Source organism: Salmo salar, chromosome 09 (genome assembly GCF_965601325.2).
Source record: "Salmo salar chromosome 09, fSalSal1, whole genome shotgun sequence".
NCBI lineage: Eukaryota > Metazoa > Chordata > Actinopteri > Salmoniformes > Salmonidae > Salmo > Salmo salar.
This window is the reverse complement of record NC_138299.1, coordinates 136,561,154-136,586,255: the sequence shown is the minus strand read 5'-3', so window position 1 is coordinate 136,586,255 and position 25,102 is coordinate 136,561,154. Positions and strand designations below refer to the sequence as shown.

At 40.1% G+C, this 25,102-nt stretch overlaps 1 protein-coding gene across 1 annotated transcript in view; it reads right to left on the bottom strand.

Moving 5' to 3' along the window:
- LOC106612930 (2-(3-amino-3-carboxypropyl)histidine synthase subunit 1) overlaps positions 1-25,102 on the bottom strand; it is a 177,337-nt gene that overhangs the window by 53,772 nt on the left and 98,463 nt on the right. Inside the window, 2 exon segments of the mRNA XM_082956329.1 lie at positions 1,164-1,183; positions 2,574-2,582. Coding sequence (XP_082812455.1) covers positions 1,164-1,183; positions 2,574-2,582 — 29 coding nt within the window.

Here is a 25,102-nt window from a genome sequence, read left to right as displayed (position 1 = left end):
AATCACCAAATGCTTTTGGGAATCTGGGCAGAAAAAGTTAACATCGATCCACTGAGGCAAAAAGGACATTGTCAGAGTTGAATTAAATAAGAGAAAAGCTGTAAAATGGAGATTTGAAAATAAAGAGAAGGGAGGGCCAGAACAGTAGTCTAATGTTTGGGAAACATGTTGTGTGCCGACTACAAATTCAACAGTCACAAGATGGGGACTTCAAATACAGAACGTCAAGGAGCTATACTGTTCTGAAATCATCATGAGAGGCCGCAGTGGCTCGCGTACATCCATACCCACATATCAGTCAGTGCCGGTCCTAGCCTTTTCTACACATTTTACCATAGGTTGTAGAGAAAATGTTGCAGTTTTAAACAAAGTTTGCTGAAATTCTACAAATTTTGCCTTGGGGCGAAGATTTTTTCTCTCTCACATAGCCTAATACAATATTAACTCCTGCAGAAAAATGATACATCTTTTTATTTGGGAACAGGAGTGGTGAAATATGATTTATTTACCGTCTGTAACGGTGCTATCTTTATCAGTATCATAAAAGCGATCTGAAATCTTGTCAGAAACATGTTGGGTCGTTTTTCACAGCATTTAATTCCCTTCAAATCTATCAAACTGATGTCATTTGGACATTTACAGATTTCACCTAGATTGAAGCATTCATTCTATCGATGTATGACATTTTCTTGTGAGGAAGGGTTTATTTAGATAATCTGCATGTATCTAATTACAGACTAAAATCAACAGACTAACATACTATAAATAGCCTACCAAAATGTTGGCAACTATAAACAAAAACATAGCTTAGGTTTAAAAAACACAGGCCTCAGATTTTCAATTTATCACATAGTCAGGCGGTTGTGGATGGTTTATTAGCAATAGCGGTTGGGTGAACAAACAGCTGACCCGCGCACCACTAACACGCACACACTCAGTCACTGAGACTAGATGGTGTGTGTGGGGATGTGTGTTCGTGTGTGAGCGCGTGTGCATCTGTGTCTTTGTGTGTATAGCAGGGTAAAAGCAGGGTAATTGTGAGCCAAGAAGAAAATTAAAGACGAGTGATGACTATTGTGCCGAGTGCCGGGTGCTTGCTTTTCAATAATATCCAAGGTCCCTCTATAATCACACTGGCTACAATGAGCCTCCTGCTTTTCAACATCACACCCTGTATGTGTTTCTCTGTTTTAAGAGGTTAGCGTTCTATAGCACTCCTATGAGGGCCTTCGTTATCCTATCATTCATATTGCATTGTCCTTTGTAGGTGAGCTGAGTGATGCTGTGCTATAATGGTGAACAGACTGCACTTGTGAAGGTGGTAAATGACCTTTTAATGGCATCAGACTGAGGCTCTGCATCTGTCCTCGTGCTACTAGATCTTAGTGCTGCTTTTGATACCATCGATCACCACATTCTTTTGGAGAGATTGGAAACCCACATTGGTCTACACGGACAAGTTCTGGCCTGGTTTAGATCTTATCTGCCGGAAAGATATCAGTTTGTCTCTGTGAATGGTTTGTCCTCTGACAAATCAACTGTAAATTTCGGTGTTCCTCAAGGTTCCGTTTTAGGACCACTATTGTTTTCACTATATATTTTACCTCTTGGGGATGTCATTCGAAAACATAATGTTAAATTTCACTGCTATGCGGATGACACACAGCTGTACATTTCAATGAAACATGGTGAAGCTCCAAAATTGCCCTCGCTATAAGCCTGTGTTTCAGACATAAGGAAGTGGATGGCTGCAAACGTTCTACTTTTAAACTCGGACAAAACAGAGATGCTTGTTCTAGGTCCCAAGAACCAAAGAGATATTCTGTTGAATCTGACAATTAATCTGGATGGCTGTACAGTCGTCTCAAATAAAACTGAAGGACCTCGGCGTTACTCTGGACCCTGGACCCTGATCTCTCTTTTGAAGAACATATCAAGACTGTTTCAAGGACAGCTTTTTTCCATCTACGTAACATTGCAAAAATCTGAAACTTTCTGTCCAAAAATGATGCTTTTGTTACTTGTAGGTTAGACTACTGCAATGCTCTACTTTCCAGCTACCTAGATAAAGCACTAAATAAACTTCAGTTAGTGCTAAATACGACTGCTAGAATCCTGACTAGAACCAAAAAATTTGATCATATTACTCCAGTGCTAGCCTCCCTACACTGGCTTCCTGTTAAGGCTAGGGCTGATTTCAAGGTTTTACTGCTAACCTACAAAGCATTACATGGGCTTGCTCCTACCTATCTTTCCGATTTGGTCCTGCCGTACATACCTACACATACGCTACGATCACAAGACGCAGGCCTCCTAATTGTCCCTAGAATTTCTAAGCAAACAGCTGGAGGCAGGGCTTTCTCCTATAGAGCCCATTTTTATGGAATGGTCTGCCTACCCATGTGAGAGATGCAGACTCGGTCTCAACCTTTAAGTCTTTAATGAAGACTCATCTCTTCAGTAGGTCCTATGATTGAGTGTAGTCTGGCCCAGGAGTGTGAAGGTGAATGGAAAGGCTCTGGAGCAACGAACCGCCCTTGCTGTCTCTGCCTTGCCGGTTCCCCTCTCTCCACTGGGATTCTCTGCCTCTAACCCTATTACAGGGGCTAAGTCACTGGCTTACTGGTGTTCTTCCATGCCGTCCCTAGGAGGGGTGCGTCACTTGAATGGGTTGAGTCACTGACTTGGTCTTCCTGTCTGGGTTGGCGCCCCCCCTTGGGTTGTGCCGTGGCGGAGATCTTTGTGGGCTATACTCGGCCTTGTCTCAGGATGGTAAGTTGGTGGTTGAAGATATCCCTCTAGTGGTGTGGGGGCTATGCTTTGGCAAAGTGGGTGGGGTTATATCCTGCCTGCTTGGCCCTGTCCGGGGGTATCGTCGGATGGGACCACAGTGTCTCCTGACCCCTCCTGTCTCAGCCTCCAGTACTTATGCTGCAGTAGTTTATGTGTCGGGGGGCTAGGGTCAGTCTGTTATATCTGGAGTATTTCTCCTGTCTAATCGGGTGTCCTATGTGAATTTAAGTATGCTCTCTCTAATTCTCTCTTTCTTTCTTTCTCTCTCTCTCTCGGAGGATCTGAGCCCTAGGACCATGCCTCAGGACTACCTGGCATGATGACTCCTTGCTGTCCCCAGTCCACCTGGCCGTGCTGCTGCTCCAGTTTCAACTGTTCTGCCTGCGGCTATGGAACCCTGACCTGTTCACCGGACGTGCTACCTGTCCCAGACCTGCTGTTTTCAACTCTCTAGAGACAGCAGGGGCGGTAGAGATACTCTCGATGATCGGCTATGAAAAGCCAACTGACATTTACTCTTGAGGTGCTGACTTGTTGCACCCTCGACAACTACTGTGATTATTATTATTTGACAATGCTGGTCATTTATGAACATTTGAACATCTTGGCCATGTTCTGTTATAATCGCCACCCGGCACAGCCAGAAGAGGACTGGTCACCCATCATAGCCTGGTTCCTCTCTAGGTTTCTTCCTAGGTTTTGGCCTTTCTAGGGAGTTTTTCCTAGCCACCGTGCTTCTACACCTGCATTACTTGCTGTTTGGGGTTTTAGGCTGGGTTTCTGTACAGCACTTTGAGATATCAGCTGATGTAAGAAGGGCAATATAAATACATTTGATTTGAACACTGTCCTGTATGTCCTGCATTATGCATCAACACACTCCGATTCTGCTCTTAATGTCTGCAGACATTAGCAGCAGGGTCTGAGAGAGGAGAGCCAGGAGTCAGGATTAGACCTGAGGGCATCTGCTACTACAGATATTCATATAGCTGCTCTGTTCTAAAGCATTCAACCATTTTAACATACTTCTCAATTACTGGAATCATATAGATTCTATAACGTATTAAAGACATAGGGCATCTCAGAGACTAATATTCCATCCCTCATCCCACAATGTCCCAGCTACACTCAACTGAAGTCATTTCAACATCTACATAATAGATATCGCAGCAATAGGTCCCTCCGATGCACTTTTACAAATAAACTTTTGAACACAATAAGAGACAACCATTTAGGTGACATTTAGGTGACCTAAACATTTAGGTGACTGAGAGATATTTCAAACTATTCATAAATGTCAAATTTGGTATATGCAAACTAAAATGAATGAAGCGAAATGTAATCCATGGACCATGATACTTCAACAGCCCTTATTTCTATCCATTATTACTGACGCCTCCTGCTGGTTTCCCGTTTCCAGGGTGTGTACTGTTCTGTACTCAGGTATGAGCTGGTTGTATGCTGCCCCTCAGAGCCACTGACATGAGGAGAGAGGGAGAGAGGGAGGGAGAAGGAGAGAGGGGAAAGAAAGGGTGAGAGACTCCGGGAGCTAATTCTCAGTCAAGATAATCAATTATTTCTCCCATCTCACCCCCACCCGCCCCTACACACACATCAAAGACATCCACTTTAGATTAGTGGACGAAGTACAAACCCACCCCTGGCACACACACACGAGCATGGCTATTATTAGGAACCCACTATGTCTTAAAATGCATAGGATTGTGTGTCTATGTTAATACACTGGGGTCGTTTTCTATGTGTACTCACTGTTGCCTGAGTAACAGTGAGTACACAAGCTAGACAGGCTACTTGCAGCATGCATCTGACACAGGGCAAGCCACCTTTGAGAAGCAAGCGAGAGGAGAGAGCAAATGCAGACACCATGGATTCTTTTAACAAAAATATCATACCTCCACACCCTCAGCTTGTATATAAAACTGGCTGCAGAAGCAAACTAAGGGAATATTTTGATTACAGAGCAGATGATGAGGGTCAACCCATCGAAACTAAGGGAATATTTTGATTACAGAGCAGATGATGAGGGTCAACCCATCGAAACTAAGGGAATATTTTGATTACAGAGCAGATGATGAGGGTCAACCCATCGAAACTAAGCAAAAGGTGCTACAAAAAAGCAGTGCAATGCGAGGGCTGTTTCGTTCCAAAAGGAAATAAAAAAACTATTTTACAGATGACATTTGCATTGTAACATTGTCGTTATTCTACTAAATTTGAATAATTTTTGAATGACAATTAAAATAACATATATTCAGCATGACAATCATGTGAGCATTATAATAGAATACACAAACTAAAAGTCTAGAAATGCGCTCATAGCTTGACAGCAATAATATATTAGACTACTTCGCGATTGTCTGGGCTTGCTACTAGTAGTAGTCACTAGCCAGCCAGCAGCCCTGGGTGGAGCATTGCACCCTGGGAAGGGAAATGCATTCTGGGAATTGCAGTAAAAATCCATGCTGTGTAAAATCCATTGTATTTCTATGGTGTACAGACTAATGTAGAAGCTTCAGAAATTAGCTTAAGTCTTTTTGTGTCATTTAATACATTAAATGATTTAGCTGTAATGAATAATGAATCATAGATAATGAATGTCATTTGACCCAATATTTTATCTATAGAAGAGCAAATAACCCTGATATTGTATGTATCAAATTACATTGTAAAACAGTTAGATGTAATGTAATTTTGGCTGCTCCGAGTCACCGATATGTTTTGCATAAGGAAAATTGAAGGGTATTCTTCTGTTATTTAATATGGTGTTGTATTTTTGAAAGACATTGAACAGAAGATATTCTTTGTGTTATTTTATTTGTTCGACCAGGTATCAAAACATTGTTCAATGTGTAAAAATAATAAAGCCCAGCGGTTATTCAGTGTCTTCAGTAATAAATTTATTTATTTTTTTGCAATGGTATCGTTTTGATATCGAGTATCATTTCGGTATTGAGTATCGTTACGGTATCGAGTGATACTAAACCTGGCATCAAAAGTCAAAGATTTGGTACCGAGGCAACACTAACAGGTAGATGACAGAGAGTCAGGGACTGAGGATGGGGAAGGTAGGTTTAACAATGTCTGGGGAACTGTTGGGTAGGAAGGTAATGTATGACAGACTGACTGTGTAATATAGGTCTGACAGACTGACTGTGTAATATAGGTCTGACAGACTGACTGTGTAATATAGGTCTGACAGACTGACTGTGTAATATAGGTCAGACAGACTGACTGTGTAATATAGGTCTGACAGACTGACTGTATAATATAGGTCTGACAGACTGACTGTGTAATATAGGTCTGACAGACTGACTGTGTAATATAGGTCTGACAGACTGACTGTGTAATATAGGTCTGACAGACTGACTGTGTAATATAGGTCTGACAGACTGACTGTGTAATATAGGTCTGACAGACTGACTGTGTAATATAGGTCTGACAGACTGACTGTATAATATAGGTCTGACAGACTGACTGTGTAATATAGGTCTGACAGACTGACTGTGTAATATAGGTCTGACAGACTGACTGTGTAATATAGGTCTGACAGACTGACTGTGTAATATAGGTCTGACAAACTGTGACTGTGTAATATAGGTCTGACAGACTGTGACTGTGTAATATAGGTCTGACAAACTGACTGTGTAATATAGGTCTGACAAACTGTGACTGTGAAATATAGGTCTGACAGACTGACTGTATAATATAGGTCTGACAAACTGTGACTGTGTAATATAGGTCTGACAAACTGTGACTGTGTAATATATAGGTCTGACAAACTGTGACTGTGTAATATAGGTCTGACAAACTGTGACTGTGTAATATAGGTCTGACAAACTGTGACTGTGTAATATAGGTCTGACAGACTGTGACTGTGTAATATAGGTCTGACAGACTGTGACTGTGTAATATAGGTCTGACAGACTGTGACTGTGTAATATAGGTCTGACAAACTGTGACTGTAATATAGGTCTGACAAACTGTGACTGTGTAACATAGGTCTGACAAACTGTGACTGTGTAATATAGGACTGACAGACTGTGACTGTGTAATATAGGTCTGACAGACTGTGACTGTGTAATGTAGGTCTGAGAGACTGTGACAGTGTAAGGTAGGTCTGACAGACTGTGACTGTGTGAAATAGGTCTGACAGACTGTGACTGTGTAATATAGGTCTGACAGACTGTGACTGTGTGAAATAGGTCTGACAAACTGTGACTGTGTAATATAGGTCTGACAGACTGACTGTGTAATATAGGTCTGACAGACTGACTGTGTAATATAGGTCTGACAGACTGTGACTGTGTAATATAGGTCTGACAAAACTGTGACTGTGTAATATAGGTCTGACAGACTGACTGCGTAATATAGGTCTGAAACTGTGACTGTGTAATATAGGTCTGACAGACTGTGACTGTGTAAGGTAGGTCTGACAGATTGTGACTGTGTAATATAGGTCTGACAAACTGTGACTGTGTAATATAGGTCTGACAGACTGACTGTGTAATATAGGTCTGACAGACTGACTGTATAATATAGGTCTGACAGACTGACTGTATAATATAGGTCTGACAGACTGTGACTGTAACATAGGTCTGACAAACTGTGACTGTAACATAGGTCTGACAAACTGTGACTGTGTAATATAGGTCTGACAGACTGTGACTGTAACATAGGTCTGACAAACTGTGACTGTAACATAGGTCTGACAAACTGTGACTGTGTAACATAGGTCTGACAAACTGTGACTGTAACATAGGTCTGACAAACTGTGACTGTGTAATATAGGTCTGACAGACTGACTGTGTGAAATAGGTCTGACAGACTGTGACTGTGTGAAATAGGTCTGACAGACTGTGACTGTGTAACATAGGTCTGACAAACTGTGACTGTGTAATATAGGTCTGACAGACTGACTGTGTAATATAGGTCTGACAAACTGTGACTGTGTAATATAGGTCTGACAGACTGACTGTGTAATATAGGTCTGACAAACTGTGACTGTGTAATATAGGTCTGACAGACTGTGACTGTGTAATATAGGTCTGACAGACTGACTGTGTAATATAGGTCTGACAAACTGTGACTGTGTAATATAGGTCTGACAGACTGACTGTGTAATATAGGTCTGACAGACTGTGACTGTGTAATATAGGTCTGACAGACTGTGACTGTGTAATATAGGTCTGACAGACTGTGACTGTGTAATATAGGTCTGACAAACTGTGACTGTGTAATATAGGTCTGACAAACTGTGACTGTGTAATATAGGTCTGACAAACTGTGACTGTGTAATATAGGTCTGACAAACTGTGACTGTGTAATATAGGTCTGACAAACTGTGACTGTGTAATATAGGTCTGACAGATTGACTGTGTAATATAGGTCTGACAAACTGTGACTGTGTAATATAGGTCTGACAGACTGTGACTGTGTAACATAGGTCTGACAGATTGTGACGGTGTAATATAGGTTTGACAAACTGTGACTGTGTAATATAGGTCTGACAGACTGACTGTATAATATAGGTCTGACAAACTGTGACTGTGTAATATAGGTCTGACAGACTGACTGTATAATATAGGTCTGACAAACTGTGACTGTGTAATATAGGTCTGACAAACTGTGACTGTGTTACATAGGTCTGACAAACTGTGACTGTGTAATATAGGTCTGACAAACTGTGACTGTGTAATATAGGTCTGAGAAACTGTGACTGTGTAATATAGGTCTGACAGACTGTGACTGTGTAACATAGGTCTGACAGATTGTGACTGTGTAATATAGGTCTGACAAACTGTGACTGTGTAATATAGGTCTGACAAACTGTGACTGTGTTACATAGGTCTGACAAACTGTGACTGTGTTACATAGGTCTGACAAACTGTGACTGTAATATAGGTCTGACAAACTGTGACTGTGTAATATAGGTCTGACAAACTGTGACTGTGTAATATAGGTCTGACAAACTGTGACTGTGTAATATAGGTCTGACAAACTGTGACTGTGTAATATAGGTCTGACAGACTGACTGTATAATATAGGTCTGACAAACTGTGACTGTGTAATATAGGTCTGACAAACTGTGACTGTGTTACATAGGTCTGACAAACTGTGACTGTGTAATATGGGTCTGACAAACTGTGACTGTGTAATATAGGTCTGAGAAACTGTGACTGTGTAATATAGGTCTGACAGACTGTGACTGTGTAACATAGGTCTGACAGATTGTGACTGTGTAATATAGGTCTGACAATCTGTGACTGTGTAATATAGGTCTGACAAACTGTGACTGTGTAATATAGGTCTGACAGACTGTGACTGTGTAACATAGGTCTGACAGATTGTGACTGTGTAATATAGGTCTGACAAACTGTGACTGTGTAATATAGGTCTGACAAACTGTGACTGTGTTACATAGGTCTGACAAACTGTGACTGTGTTACATAGGTCTGACAAACTGTGACTGTAATATAGGTCTGACAAACTGTGACTGTGTAATATAGGTCTGACAAACTGTGACTGTGTTACATAGGTCTGACAAACTGTGACTGTGTTACATAGGTCTGACAAACTGTGACTGTAATATAGGTCTGACAAACTGTGACTGTGTAATATAGGTCTGACAAACTGTGACTGTGTTACATAGGTCTGACAAACTGACTGTGTAATATAGGTCTGAGCGACTGACTGTGTAATATAGGTCTGACAAACTGTGACTGCGCAATATAGGTCTCACAGACTGACTGTGTAACATAGGTCTGACAAACTGTGACTGTGTAACATAGGTCTGACAAACTGTGACTGTGTAATATAGGTCTGACAAACTGTGACTGTGTAATATAGGTCTGACAAACTGTGACTGTGTAATATAGGTCTGACAAACTGTGACTGTGTAATTTAGGTCTGACAGACTGTGACTGTGTAATATAGGTCTGACAAACTGTGACTGCGTAATATAGGTCTGACAGACTGACTGTATAATATAGGTCTGACAAACTGTGACTGTGTAATATAGGTCTGACAGACTGACTGTGTAATATAGGTCTGACAGACTGACTGTGCAATATAGGTCTGACAGACTGTGACTGTGTAATATAGGTCTGACAGACTGTGACTGTGTAACAAAGGTCTGACAGACTGACTGTGTAATATAGGTCTGACAAACTGTGACTGTGTAATATAGGTCTGACAAACTGTGACTGTGTAATATAGGTCTGACAGACTGTGACTGTGTAATATAGGTCTGACAGACTGTGACTGTGTAATATAGGTCTGACAAACTGTGACTGTGTAATATAGGTCTGACAAACTGTGACTGTGTAATATAGGTCTGACAAACTGTGACTGTGTTACATAGGTCTGACAGACTGACTGTGTAATATAGGTCTGACAGACTGACTGTGTAATATAGGTCTGACAGACTGTGACTGTAATATAGGTCTGACAAACTGTGACTGTGTAATATAGGTCTGACAGACTGTGACTGTGTTATATAGGTCTGACAGACTGTTACTGTAATATAGGTCTGACAAACTGTGACTGTGTAATATAGGTCTGACAAACTGTGACTGTATTACATAGGTCTGACAAACTGTGACTGTGTAATATAGGTCTGACAAACTGTGACTGTGTAATATAGGTCTGAGAAACTGTGACTGTGTAATATAGGTCTGACAGACTGTGACTGTGTAACATAGGTCTGACAGATTGTGACTGTGTAATATAGGTCTGACAAACTGTGACTGTGTAACATAGGTCTGACAGATTGTGACTGTGTAATATAGGTCTGACAAACTGTGACTGTGTTACATAGGTCTGACAAACTGTGACTGTGTTACATAGGTCTGACAAACTGTGACTGTAATATAGGTCTGACAAACTGTGACTGTGTAATATAGGTCTGACCAACTGTGACTGTGTTACATAGGTCTGACAAACTGACTGTGTAATATAGGTCTGACAGACTGACTGTGTAATATAGGTCTGACAAACAGTGACTGCGCAATATAGGTCTCACAGACTGACTGTGTAACATAGGTCTGACAAACTGTGACTGTGTAACATAGGTCTGACAAACTGTGACTGTGTAATATAGGTCTGACAAACTGTGACTGTGTAATATAGGTCTGACAAACTGTGACTGTGTAATATAGGTCTGACAAACTGTGACTGTGTAATATAGGTCTGACAGATTGTGACTGTGTAATATATGTCTGACAATCTGTGACTGTGTAATATAGTTCTGACAAACTGTGACTGTGTAATATAGGTCTGACAGACTGTGACTGTGTAACATAGGTCTGACAGATTGTGACTGTGTAATATAGGTCTGACAAACTGTGACTGTGTAATATAGGTCTGACAAACTGTGACCGTGTTACATAGGTCTGACAAACTGTGACTGTGTTACATAGGTCTGACAAACTGTGACTGTGTAATATAGGTCTGACAAACTGTGACTGTGTAACATAGGTCTGACAGATTGTGACTGTGTAATATAGGTCTGACAAACTGTGACTGTGTAATATAGGTCTGACAGACTGACTGTATAATATAGGTCTGACAAACTGTGACTGTGTAATATAGGTCTGACAAACTGTGACTGTGTTACATAGGTCTGACAAACTGTGACTGTGTAATATAGGTCTGACAAACTGTGACTGTGTAATATAGGTCTGAGAAACTGTGACTGTGTAATATAGGTCTGACAGACTGTGACTGTGTAACATAGGTCTGACAGATTGTGACTGTGTAATATAGGTCTGACAATCTGTTACTGTGTAATATAGGTCTGACAAACTGTGACTGCGCAATATAGGTCTCACAGACTGACTGTGTAACATAGGTCTGACAAACTGTGACTGTGTAATATAGGTCTGACAAACTGTGACTGTGTAATATAGGTCTGACAAACTGTGACTGTGTAATATAGGTCTGACAAACTGTGACTGTGTAATATAGGTCTGACAGATTGTGACTGTGTAATATATGTCTGACAATCTGTGACTGTGTAATATAGTTCTGACAAACTGTGACTGTGTAATATAGGTCTGACAGACTGTGACTGTGTAACATAGGTCTGACAGATTGTGACTGTGTAATATAGGTCTGACAAACTGTGACTGTGTAATATAGGTCTGACAAACTGTGACCGTGTTACATAGGTCTGACAAACTGTGACTGTATTACATAGGTCTGACAAACTGTGACTGTGTAATATAGGTCTGACAAACTGTGACTGTGTAATATAGGTCTGAGAAACTGTGACTGTGTAATATAGGTCTGACAGACTGTGACTGTGTAACATAGGTCTGACAGATTGTGACTGTGTAATATAGGTCTGACAAACTGTGACTGTGTAACATAGGTCTGAAAGATTGTGACTGTGTAATATAGGTCTGACAAACTGTGACTGTGTTACATAGGTCTGACAAACTGTGACTGTGTTACATAGGTCTGACAAACTGTGACTGTAATATAGGTCTGACAAACTGTGACTGTGTAATATAGGTCTGACCAACTGTGACTGTGTTACATAGGTCTGACAAACTGACTGTGTAATATAGGTCTGACAGACTGACTGTGTAATATAGGTCTGACAAACTGTGACTGCGCAATATAGGTCTCACAGACTGACTGTGTAACATAGGTCTGACAAACTGTGACTGTGTAACATAGGTCTGACAAACTGTGACTGTGTAATATAGGTCTGACAAACTGTGACTGTGTAATATAGGTCTGACAAACTGTGACTGTGTAATATAGGTCTGACAAACTGTGACTGTGTAATATAGGTCTGACAGATTGTGACTGTGTAATATATGTCTGACAATCTGTGACTGTGTAATATAGTTCTGACAAACTGTGACTGTGTAATATAGGTCTGACAGACTGTGACTGTGTAACATAGGTCTGACAGATTGTGACTGTGTAATATAGGTCTGACAAACTGTGACTGTGTAATATAGGTCTGACAAACTGTGACCGTGTTACATAGGTCTGACAAACTGTGACTGTGTTACATAGGTCTGACAAACTGTGACTGTGTAATATAGGTCTGACAAACTGTGACTGTGTAACATAGGTCTGACAGATTGTGACTGTGTAATATAGGTCTGACAAACTGTGACTGTGTAATATAGGTCTGACAGACTGACTGTATAATATAGGTCTGACAAACTGTGACTGTGTAATATAGGTCTGACAAACTGTGACTGTGTTACATAGGTCTGACAAACTGTGACTGTGTAATATAGGTCTGACAAACTGTGACTGTGTAATATAGGTCTGAGAAACTGTGACTGTGTAATATAGGTCTGACAGACTGTGACTGTGTAACATCGGTCTGAAAGATTGTGACTGTGTAATATAGGTCTGACAATCTGTTACTGTGTAATATAGGTCTGACAAACTGTGACTGCGCAATATAGGTCTCACAGACTGACTGTGTAACATAGGTCTGACAAACTGTGACTGTGTAACATAGGTCTGACAAACTGTGACTGTGTAATATAGGTCTGACAAACTGTGACTGTGTAATATAGGTCTGACAAACTGTGACTGTGTAATATAGGTCTGACAGATTGTGACTGTGTAATATATGTCTGACAATCTGTGACTGTGTAATATAGTTCTGACAAACTGTGACTGTGTAATATAGGTCTGACAGACTGTGACTGTGTAACATAGGTCTGACAGATTGTGACTGTGTAATATAGGTCTGACAAACTGTGACTGTGTAATATAGGTCTGACAAACTGTGACCGTGTTACATAGGTCTGACAAACTGTGACTGTGTTACATAGGTCTGACAAACTGTGACTGTGTAATATAGGTCTGACAAACTGTGACTGTGTAACATAGGTCTGACAGATTGTGACTGTGTAATATAGGTCTGACAATCTGTTACTGTGTAATATAGGTCTGACAAACTGTGACTGCGCAATATAGGTCTCACAGACTGACTGTGTAACATAGGTCTGACAAACTGTGACTGTGTAACATAGTTCTGACAAACTGTGACTGTGTAATATAGGTCTGACAAACTGTGACTGTGTAATATAGGTCTGACAAACTGTGACTGTGTAATATAGGTCTGACAAACTGTGACTGTGTAATATAGGTCTGACAGATTGTGACTGTGTAATATATGTCTGACAATCTGTGACTGTGTAATATAGTTCTGACAAACTGTGACTGTGTAATATAGGTCTGACAGACTGTGACTGTGTAACATAGGTCTGACAGATTGTGACTGTGTAATATAGGTCTGACAAACTGTGACTGTGTAATATAGGTCTGACAAACTGTGACCGTGTTACATAGGTCTGACAAACTGTGACTGTATTACATAGGTCTGACAAACTGTGACTGTGTAATATAGGTCTGACAAACTGTGACTGTGTAATATAGGTCTGAGAAACTGTGACTGTGTAATATAGGTCTGACAGACTGTGACTGTGTAACATAGGTCTGACAGATTGTGACTGTGTAATATAGGTCTGACAAACTGTGACTGTGTAACATAGGTCTGACAGATTGTGACTGTGTAATATAGGTCTGACAAACTGTGACTGTGTTACATAGGTCTGACAAACTGTGACTGTGTTACATAGGTCTGACAAACTGTGACTGTAATATAGGTCTGACAAACTGTGACTGTGTAATATAGGTCTGACCAACTGTGACTGTGTTACATAGGTCTGACAAACTGACTGTGTAATATAGGTCTGACAGACTGACTGTGTAATATAGGTCTGACAAACTGTGACTGCGCAATATAGGTCTCACAGACTGACTGTGTAACATAGGTCTGACAAACTGTGACTGTGTAACATAGGTCTGACAAACTGTGACTGTGTAATATAGGTCTGACAAACTGTGACTGTGTAATATAGGTCTGACAAACTGTGACTGTGTAATATAGGTCTGACAAACTGTTACTGTGTAATATAGGTCTGACAGATTGTGACTGTGTAATATATGTCTGACAATCTGTGACTGTGTAATATAGTTCTGACAAACTGTGACTGTGTAATATAGGTCTGACAGACTGTGACTGTGTAACATAGGTCTGACAGATTGTGACTGTGTAATATAGGTCTGACAAACTGTGACTGTGTAATATAGGTCTGACAAACTGTGACCGTGTTACATAGGTCTGACAAACTGTGACTGTGTTACATAGGTCTGACAAACTGTGACTGTGTAATATAGGTCTGACAAACTGTGACTGTGTAACATAGGTCTGACAGATTGTGACTGTGTAATATAGGTCTGACAAACTGTGACTGTGTAATATAGGTCTGACAGACTGACTGTATAATATAGGTCTGACAAACTGTGACTGTGTAATATAGGTCTGACAAACTGTGACTGTGTTACATAGGTCTGACAAACTGTGACTGTGTAATATAGGTCTGACAAACTGTGACTGTGTAATATAGGTCTGAGAAACTGTGACTGTGTAATATAGGTCTGACAGACTGTGACTGTGTAACATAGGTCTGAAAGATTGTGACTGTGTAATATAGGTCTGACAATCTGTTACTGTGTAATATAGGTCTGACAAACTGTGACTGCGCAATATAGGTCTCACAGACTGACTGTGTAACATAGGTCTGACAAACTGTGACTGTGTAACATAGGTCTGACAAACTGTGACTGTGTAATATAGGTCTGACAAACTGTGACTGTGTAATATAGGTCTGACAAACTGTGACTGTGTAATATAGGTCTGACAGATTGTGACTGTGTAATATATGTCTGACAATCTGTGACTGTGTAATATAGTTCTGACAAACTGTGACTGTGTAATATAGGTCTGACAGACTGTGACTGTGTAACATAGGTCTGACAGATTGTGACTGTGTAATATAGGTCTGACAAACTGTGACTGTGTAATATAGGTCTGACAAACTGTGACCGTGTTACATAGGTCTGACAAACTGTGACTGTGTTACATAGGTCTGACAAACTGTGACTGTGTAATATAGGTCTGACAAACTGTGACTGTGTAACATAGGTCTGACAGATTGTGACTGTGTAATATAGGTCTGACAAACTGTGACTGTGTAATATAGGTCTGACAGACTGACTGTATAATATAGGTCTGACAAACTGTGACTGTGTAATATAGGTCTGACAAACTGTGACTGTGTAATATAGGTCTGACAAACTGTGACTGTGTAATATAGGTCTGACAAACTGTGACTGTGTAATATAGGTCTGACAGATTGACTGTGTAATATAGGTCTGACAAACTGTGACTGTGTAATATAGGTCTGACAGACTGTGACTGTGTAACATAGGTCTGACAGATTGTGACGGTGTAATATAGGTTTGACAAACTGTGACTGTGTAATATAGGTCTGACAGACTGACTGTATAATATAGGTCTGACAAACTGTGACTGTGTAATATAGGTCTGACAGACTGACTGTATAATATAGGTCTGACAAACTGTGACTGTGTAATATAGGTCTGACAAACTGTGACTGTGTTACATAGGTCTGACAAACTGTGACTGTGTAATATAGGTCTGACAAACTGTGACTGTGTAATATAGGTCTGAGAAACTGTGACTGTGTAATATAGGTCTGACAAACTGTGACTGTGTAATATAGGTCTGACAAACTGTGACTGTGTTACATAGGTCTGACAAACTGTGACTGTGTTACATAGGTCTGACAAACTGTGACTGTGTTACATAGGTCTGACAAACTGTGACTGTAATATAGGTCTGACAAACTGTGACTGTGTAATATAGGTCTGACAAACTGTGACTGTGTAATATAGGTCTGACAAACTGTGACTGTGTAATATAGGTCTGACAAACTGTGACTGTGTAATATAGGTCTGACAGACTGACTGTATAATATAGGTCTGACAAACTGTGACTGTGTAATATAGGTCTGACAAACTGTGACTGTGTTACATAGGTCTGACAAACTGTGACTGTATAATATGGGTCTGACAAACTGTGACTGTGTAATATAGGTCTGAGAAACTGTGACTGTGTAATATAGGTCTGACAGACTGTGACTGTGTAACATAGGTCTGACAGATTGTGACTGTGTAATATAGGTCTGACAATCTGTGACTGTGTAATATAGGTCTGACAAACTGTGACTGTGTAATATAGGTCTGACAGACTGTGACTGTGTAACATAGGTCTGACAGATTGTGACTGTGTAATATAGGTCTGACAAACTGTGACTGTGTAATATAGGTCTGACAAACTGTGACTGTGTTACATAGGTCTGACAAACTGTGACTGTGTTACATAGGTCTGACAAACTGTGACTGTAATATAGGTCTGACAAACTGTGACTGTGTAATATAGGTCTGACAAACTGTGACTGTGTTACATAGGTCTGACAAACTGTGACTGTGTTACATAGGTCTGACAAACTGTGACTGTAATATAGGTCTGACAAACTGTGACTGTGTAATATAGGTCTGACAAACTGTGACTGTGTTACATAGGTCTGACAAACTGACTGTGTAATATATGTCTGAGCGACTGACTGTGTAATATAGGTCTGACAAACTGTGACTGCGCAATATAGGTCTCACAGACTGACTGTGTAACATAGGTCTGACAAACTGTGACTGTGTAACATAGGTCTGACAAACTGTGACTGTGTAATATAGGTCTGACAAACTGTGACTGTGTAATATAGGTCTGACAAACTGTGACTGTGTAATATAGGTCTGACAAACTGTGACTGTGTAATTTAGGTCTGACAGACTGTGACTGTGTAATATAGGTCTGACAAACTGTGACTGCGTAATATAGGTCTGACAGACTGACTGTATAATATAGGTCTGACAAACTGTGACTGTGTAATATAGGTCTGACAGACTGACTGTGTAATATAGGTCTGACAGACTGACTGTGCAATATAGGTCTGACAGACTGTGACTGTGTAATATAGGTCTGACAGACTGTGACTGTGTAACAAAGGTCTGACAGACTGACTGTGTAATATAGGTCTGACAAACTGTGACTGTGTAATATAGGTCTGACAAACTGTGACTGTGTAATATAGGTCTGACAGACTGTGACTGTGTAATATAGGTCTGACAAACTGTGACTGTGTAATATAGGTCTGACAAACTGTGACTGTGTAATATAGGTCTGACAAACTGTGACTGTGTTACATAGGTCTGACAGACTGACTGTGTAATATAGGTCTGACAGACTGACTGTGTAATATAGGTCTGACAGACTGTGACTGTAATATAGGTCTGACAAACTGTGACTGTGTAATATAGGTCTGACAGACTGTGACTGTGTTATATAGGTCTGACAGACTGTTACTGTAATATAGGTTATGACAAACTGTGACTGTGTAATATAGGTCTGACAAACTGTGACTGTATTACATAGGTCTGACAAACTGTGACTGTGTAATATAGGTCTGACAAACTGTGACTGTGTAATATAGGTCTGAGAAACTGTGACTGTGTAATATAGGTCTGACAGACTGTGACTGTGTAACATAGGTCTGACAGATTGTGACTGTGTAATATAGGTCTGACAAACTGTGACTGTGTAACATAGGTCTGACAGATTGTGACTGTGTAATATAGGTCTGACAAACTGTGACTGTGTTACATAGGTCTGACAAACTGTGACTGTGTTACATAGGTCTGACAAACTGTGACTGTAATATAGGTCTGACAAACTGTGACTGTGTAATATAGGTCTGACCAACTGTGACTGTGTTACATAGGTCTGACAAACTGACTGTGTAATATAGGTCTGACAGACTGACTGTGTAATATAGGTCTGACAAACTGTGACTGCGCAATATAGGTCTCACAGACTGACTGTGTAACATAGGTCTGACAAACTGTGACTGTGTAACATAGGTCTGACAAACTGTGACTGTGTAATATAGGTCTGACAAACTGTGACTGTGTAATATAGGTCTGACAAACTGTGACTGTGTAATATAGGTCTGACAAACTGTGACTGTGTAATATAGGTCTGACAGATTGTGACTGTGTAATATATGTCTGACAATCTGTGACTGTGTAATATAGTTCTGACAAACTGTGACTGTGTAATATAGGTCTGACAGACTGTGACTGTGTAACATAGGTCTGACAGATTGTGACTGTGTAATATAGGTCTGACAAACTGTGACTGTGTAATATAGGTCTGACAAACTGTGACCGTGTTACATAGGTCTGACAAACTGTGACTGTGTTACATAGGTCTGACAAACTGTGACTGTGTAATATAGGTCTGACAAACTGTGACTGTGTAACATAGGTCTGACAGATTGTGACTGTGTAATATAGGTCTGACAAACTGTGACTGTGTAATATAGGTCTGACAGACTGACTGTATAATATAGGTCTGACAAACTGTGACTGTGTAATATAGGTCTGACAAACTGTGACTGTGTTACATAGGTCTGACAAACTGTGACTGTGTAATATAGGTCTGACAAACTGTGACTGTGTAATATAGGTCTGAGAAACTGTGACTGTGTAATATAGGTCTGACAGACTGTGACTGTGTAACATAGGTCTGACAGATTGTGACTGTGTAATATAGGTCTGACAATCTGTTACTGTGTAATATAGGTCTGACAAACTGTGACTGCGCAATATAGGTCTCACAGACTGACTGTGTAACATAGGTCTGACAAACTGTGACTGTGTAACATAGGTCTGACAAACTGTGACTGTGTAATATAGGTCTGACAAACTGTGACTGTGTAATATAGGTCTGACAAACTGTGACTGTGTAATATAGGTCTGACAAACTGTGACTGTGTAATATAGGTCTGACAGATTGTGACTGTGTAATATATGTCTGACAATCTGTGACTGTGTAATATAGTTCTGACAAACTGTGACTGTGTAATATAGGTCTGACAGACTGTGACTGTGTAACATAGGTCTGACAGATTGTGACTGTGTAATACAGGTCTGACAAACTGTGACTGTGTAATATAGGTCTGACAAACTGTGACCGTGTTACATAGGTCTGACAAACTGTGACTGTGTTACATAGGTCTGACAAACTGTGACTGTGTAATATAGGTCTGACAAACTGTGACTGTGTAACATAGGTCTGACAGATTGTGACTGTGTAATATAGGTCTGACAAACTGTGACTGTGTAATATAGGTCTGACAGACTGACTGTATAATATAGGTCTGACAAACTGTGACTGTGTAATATAGGTCTGACAAACTGTGACTGTGTTACATAGGTCTGACAAACTGTGACTGTGTAATATAGGTCTGACAAACTGTGACTGTGTAATATAGGTCTGAGAAACTGTGACTGTGTAATATAGGTCTGACAGACTGTGACTGTGTAACATAGGTCTGACAGATTGTGACTGTGTAATATAGGTCTGACAATCTGTTACTGTGTAATATAGGTCTGACAAACTGTGACTGTGTAATATAGGTCTGACAGACTGTGACTGTGTAACATAGGTCTGACAGATTGTGACTGTGTAATATAGGTCTGACAAACTGTGACTGTGTAATATAGGTCTGACAAACTGTGACTGTGTTACATAGGTCTGACAAACTGTGACTGTGTTACATAGGTCTGACAAACTGTGACTGTAATATAGGTCTGACAAACTGTGACTGTGTAATATAGGTCTGACAAACTGTGACTGTGTTACATAGGTCTGACAAACTGTGACTGTGTTACATAGGTCTGACAAACTGTGACTGTAATATAGGTCTGACAAACTGTGACTGTGTAATATAGGTCTGACAAACTGTGACTGTGTTACATAGGTCTGACAAACTGACTGTGTAATATAGGTCTGAGCGACTGACTGTGTAATATAGGTCTGACAAACTGTGACTGCGCAATATAGGTCTCACAGACTGACTGTGTAACATAGGTCTGACAAACTGTGACTGTGTAATATAGGTCTGACAAACTGTGACTGTGTAATATAGGTCTGACAGATTGTGACTGTGTAATATATGTCTGACAATCTGTGACTGTGTAATATAGTTCTGACAAACTGTGACTGTGTAATATAGGTCTGACAGACTGTGACTGTGTAACATAGGTCTGACAGATTGTGACTGTGTAATATAGGTCTGACAAACTGTGACTGTGTAATATAGGTCTGACAAACTGTGACCGTGTTACATAGGTCTGACAAACTGTGACTGTGTTACATAGGTCTGACAAACTGTGACTGTGTAATATAGGTCTGACAAACTGTGACTGTGTAACATAGGTCTGACAGATTGTGACTGTGTAATATAGGTCTGACAAACTGTGACTGTGTAATATAGGTCTGACAGACTGACTGTATAATATAGGTCTGACAAACTGTGACTGTGTAATATAGGTCTGACAAACTGTGACTGTGTTACATAGGTCTGACAAACTGTGACTGTGTAATATAGGTCTGACAAACTGTGACTGTGTAATATAGGTCTGAGAAACTGTGACTGTGTAATATAGGTCTGACAGACTGTGACTGTGTAACATAGGTCTGACAGATTGTGACTGTGTAATATAGGTCTGACAATCTGTTACTGTGTAATATAGGTCTGACAAACTGTGACTGTGTAATATAGGTCTGACAGACTGTGACTGTGTAATATAGGTCTGACAGATTGTGACTGTGTAATATAGGTCTGACAAACTGTGACTGTGTAATATAGGTCTGACAAACTGTGACTGTGTTACATAGGTCTGACAAACTGTGACTGTGTTACATAGGTCTGACAAACTGTGACTGTAATATAGGTCTGACAAACTGTGACTGTGTAATATAGGTCTGACAAACTGTGACTGTGTTACATAGGTCTGACAAACTGTGACTGTGTTACATAGGTCTGACAAACTGTGACTGTAATATAGGTCTGACAAACTGTGACTGTGTAATATAGGTCTGACAAACTGTGACTGTGTTACATAGGTCTGACAAACTGACTGTGTAATATAGGTCTGAGCGACTGACTGTGTAATATAGGTCTGACAAACTGTGACTGCGCAATATAGGTCTCACAGACTGACTGTGTAACATAGGTCTGACAAACTGTGACTGTGTAACATAGGTCTGACAAACTGTGACTGTGTAATATAGGTCTGACAAACTGTGACTGTGTAATATAGGTCTGACAAACTGTGACTGTGTAATATAGGTCTGACAAACTGTGACTGTGTAATTTAGGTCTGACAGACTGTGACTGTGTAATATAGGTCTGACAAACTGTGACTGCGTAATATAGGTCTGACAGACTGACTGTATAATATAGGTCTGACAAACTGTGACTGTGTAATATAGGTCTGACAGACTGACTGTGTAATATAGGTCTGACAGACTGACTGTGCAATATAGGTCTGACAGACTGTGACTGTGTAATATAGGTCTGACAGACTGTGACTGTGTAACAAAGGTCTGACAGACTGACTGTGTAATATAGGTCTGACAAACTGTGACTGTGTAATATAGGTCTGACAAACTGTGACTGTGTAATATAGGTCTGACAGACTGTGACTGTGTAATATAGGTCTGACAGACTGTGACTGTGTAATATAGGTCTGACAAACTGTGACTGTGTAATATAGGTCTGACAAACTGTGACTGTGTAATATAGGTCTGACAAACTGTGACTGTGTTACATAGGTCTGACAGACTGACTGTGTAATATAGGTCTGACAGACTGACTGTGTAATATAGGTCTGACAGACTGTGACTGTAATATAGGTCTGACAAACTGTGACTGTGTAATATAGGTCTGACAGACTGTGACTGTGTTATATAGGTCTGACAGACTGTTACTGTAATATAGGTCTGACAAACTGTGACTGTGTAATATAGGTCTGACAAACTGTGACTGTATTACATAGGTCTGACAAACTGTGACTGTGTAATATAGGTCTGACAAACTGTGACTGTGTAATATAGGTCTGAGAAACTGTGACTGTGTAATATAGGTCTGACAGACTGTGACTGTGTAACATAGGTCTGACAGATTGTGACTGTGTAATATAGGTCTGACAAACTGTGACTGTGTAACATAGGTCTGACAGATTGTGACTGTGTAATATAGGTCTGACAAACTGTGACTGTGTTACATAGGTCTGACAAACTGTGACTGTGTTACATAGGTCTGACAAACTGTGACTGTAATATAGGTCTGACAAACTGTGACTGTGTAATATAGGTCTGACCAACTGTGACTGTGTTACATAGGTCTGACAAACTGACTGTGTAATATAGGTCTGACAGACTGACTGTGTAATATAGGTCTGACAAACTGTGACTGCGCAATATAGGTCTCACAGACTGACTGTGTAACATAGGTCTGACAAACTGTGACTGTGTAACATAGGTCTGACAAACTGTGACTGTGTAATATAGGTCTGACAAACTGTGACTGTGTAATATAGGTCTGACAAACTGTGACTGTGTAATATAGGTCTGACAAACTGTGACTGTGTAATATAGGTCTGACAGATTGTGACTGTGTAATATATGTCTGACAATCTGTGACTGTGTAATATAGTTCTGACAAACTGTGACTGTGTAATATAGGTCTGACAGACTGTGACTGTGTAACATAGGTCTGACAGATTGTGACTGTGTAATATAGGTCTGACAAACTGTGACTGTGTAATATAGGTCTGACAAACTGTGACCGTGTTACATAGGTCTGACAAACTGTGACTGTGTTACATAGGTCTGACAAACTGTGACTGTGTAATATAGGTCTGACAAACTGTGACTGTGTAACATAGGTCTGACAGATTGTGACTGTGTAATATAGGTCTGACAAACTGTGACTGTGTAATATAGGTCTGACAGACTGACTGTATAATATAGGTCTGACAAACTGTGACTGTGTAATATAGGTCTGACAAACTGTGACTGTGTTACATAGGTCTGACAAACTGTGACTGTGTAATATAGGTCTGACAAACTGTGACTGTGTAATATAGGCCTGAGAAACTGTGACTGTGTAATATAGGTCTGACAGACTGTGACTGTGTAACATAGGTCTGAAAGATTGTGACTGTGTAATATAGGTCTGACAATCTGTTACTGTGTAATATAGGTCTGACAAACTGTGACTGCGCAATATAGGTCTCACAGACTGACTGTGTAACATAGGTCTGACAAACTGTGACTGTGTAACATAGGTCTGACAAACTGTGACTGTGTAATATAGGTCTGACAAACTGTGACTGTGTAATATAGGTCTGACAAACTGTGACTGTGTAATATAGGTCTGACAGATTGTGACTGTGTAATATATGTCTGACAATCTGTGACTGTGTAATATAGTTCTGACAAACTGTGACTGTGTAATATAGGTCTGACAGACTGTGACTGTGTAACATAGGTCTGACAGATTGTGACTGTGTAATATAGGTCTGACAAACTGTGACTCTGTAATATAGGTCTGACAAACTGTGACCGTGTTACATAGGTCTGACAAACTGTGACTGTGTTACATAGGTCTGACAAACTGTGACTGTGTAATATAGGTCTGACAAACTGTGACTGTGTAACATAGGTCTGACAGATTGTGACTGTGTAATATAGGTCTGACAAACTGTGACTGTGTAATATAGGTCTGACAGACTGACTGTATAATATAGGTCTGACAAACTGTGACTGTGTAATATAGGTCTGACAAACTGTGACTGTGTAATATAGGTCTGACAAACTGTGACTGTGTAATATAGGTCTGACAAACTGTGACTGTGTAATATAGGTCTGACAGATTGACTGTGTAATATAGGTCTGACAGATTGTGACTGTGTAATATATGTCTGACAATCTGTGACTGTGTAATATAGTTCTGACAAACTGTGACTGTGTAATATAGGTCTGACAGACTGTGACTGTGTAACATAGGTCTGACAGATTGTGACTGTGTAATATAGGTCTGACAAACTGTGACTGTGTAATATAGGTCTGACAAACTGTGACCGTGTTACATAGGTCTGACAAACTGTGACTGTGTTACATAGGTCTGACAAACTGTGACTGTGTAATATAGGTCTGACAAACTGTGACTGTGTAACATAGGTCTGACAGATTGTGACTGTGTAATATAGGTCTGACAAACTGTGACTGTGTAATATAGGTCTGACAGACTGACTGTATAATATAGGTCTGACAAACTGTGACTGTGTAATATAGGTCTGACAAACTGTGACTGTGTTACATAGGTCTGAAAAACTGTGACTGTGTAATATAGGTCTGACAAACTGTGACTGTGTAATATAGGTCTGAGAAACTGTGACTGTGTAATATAGG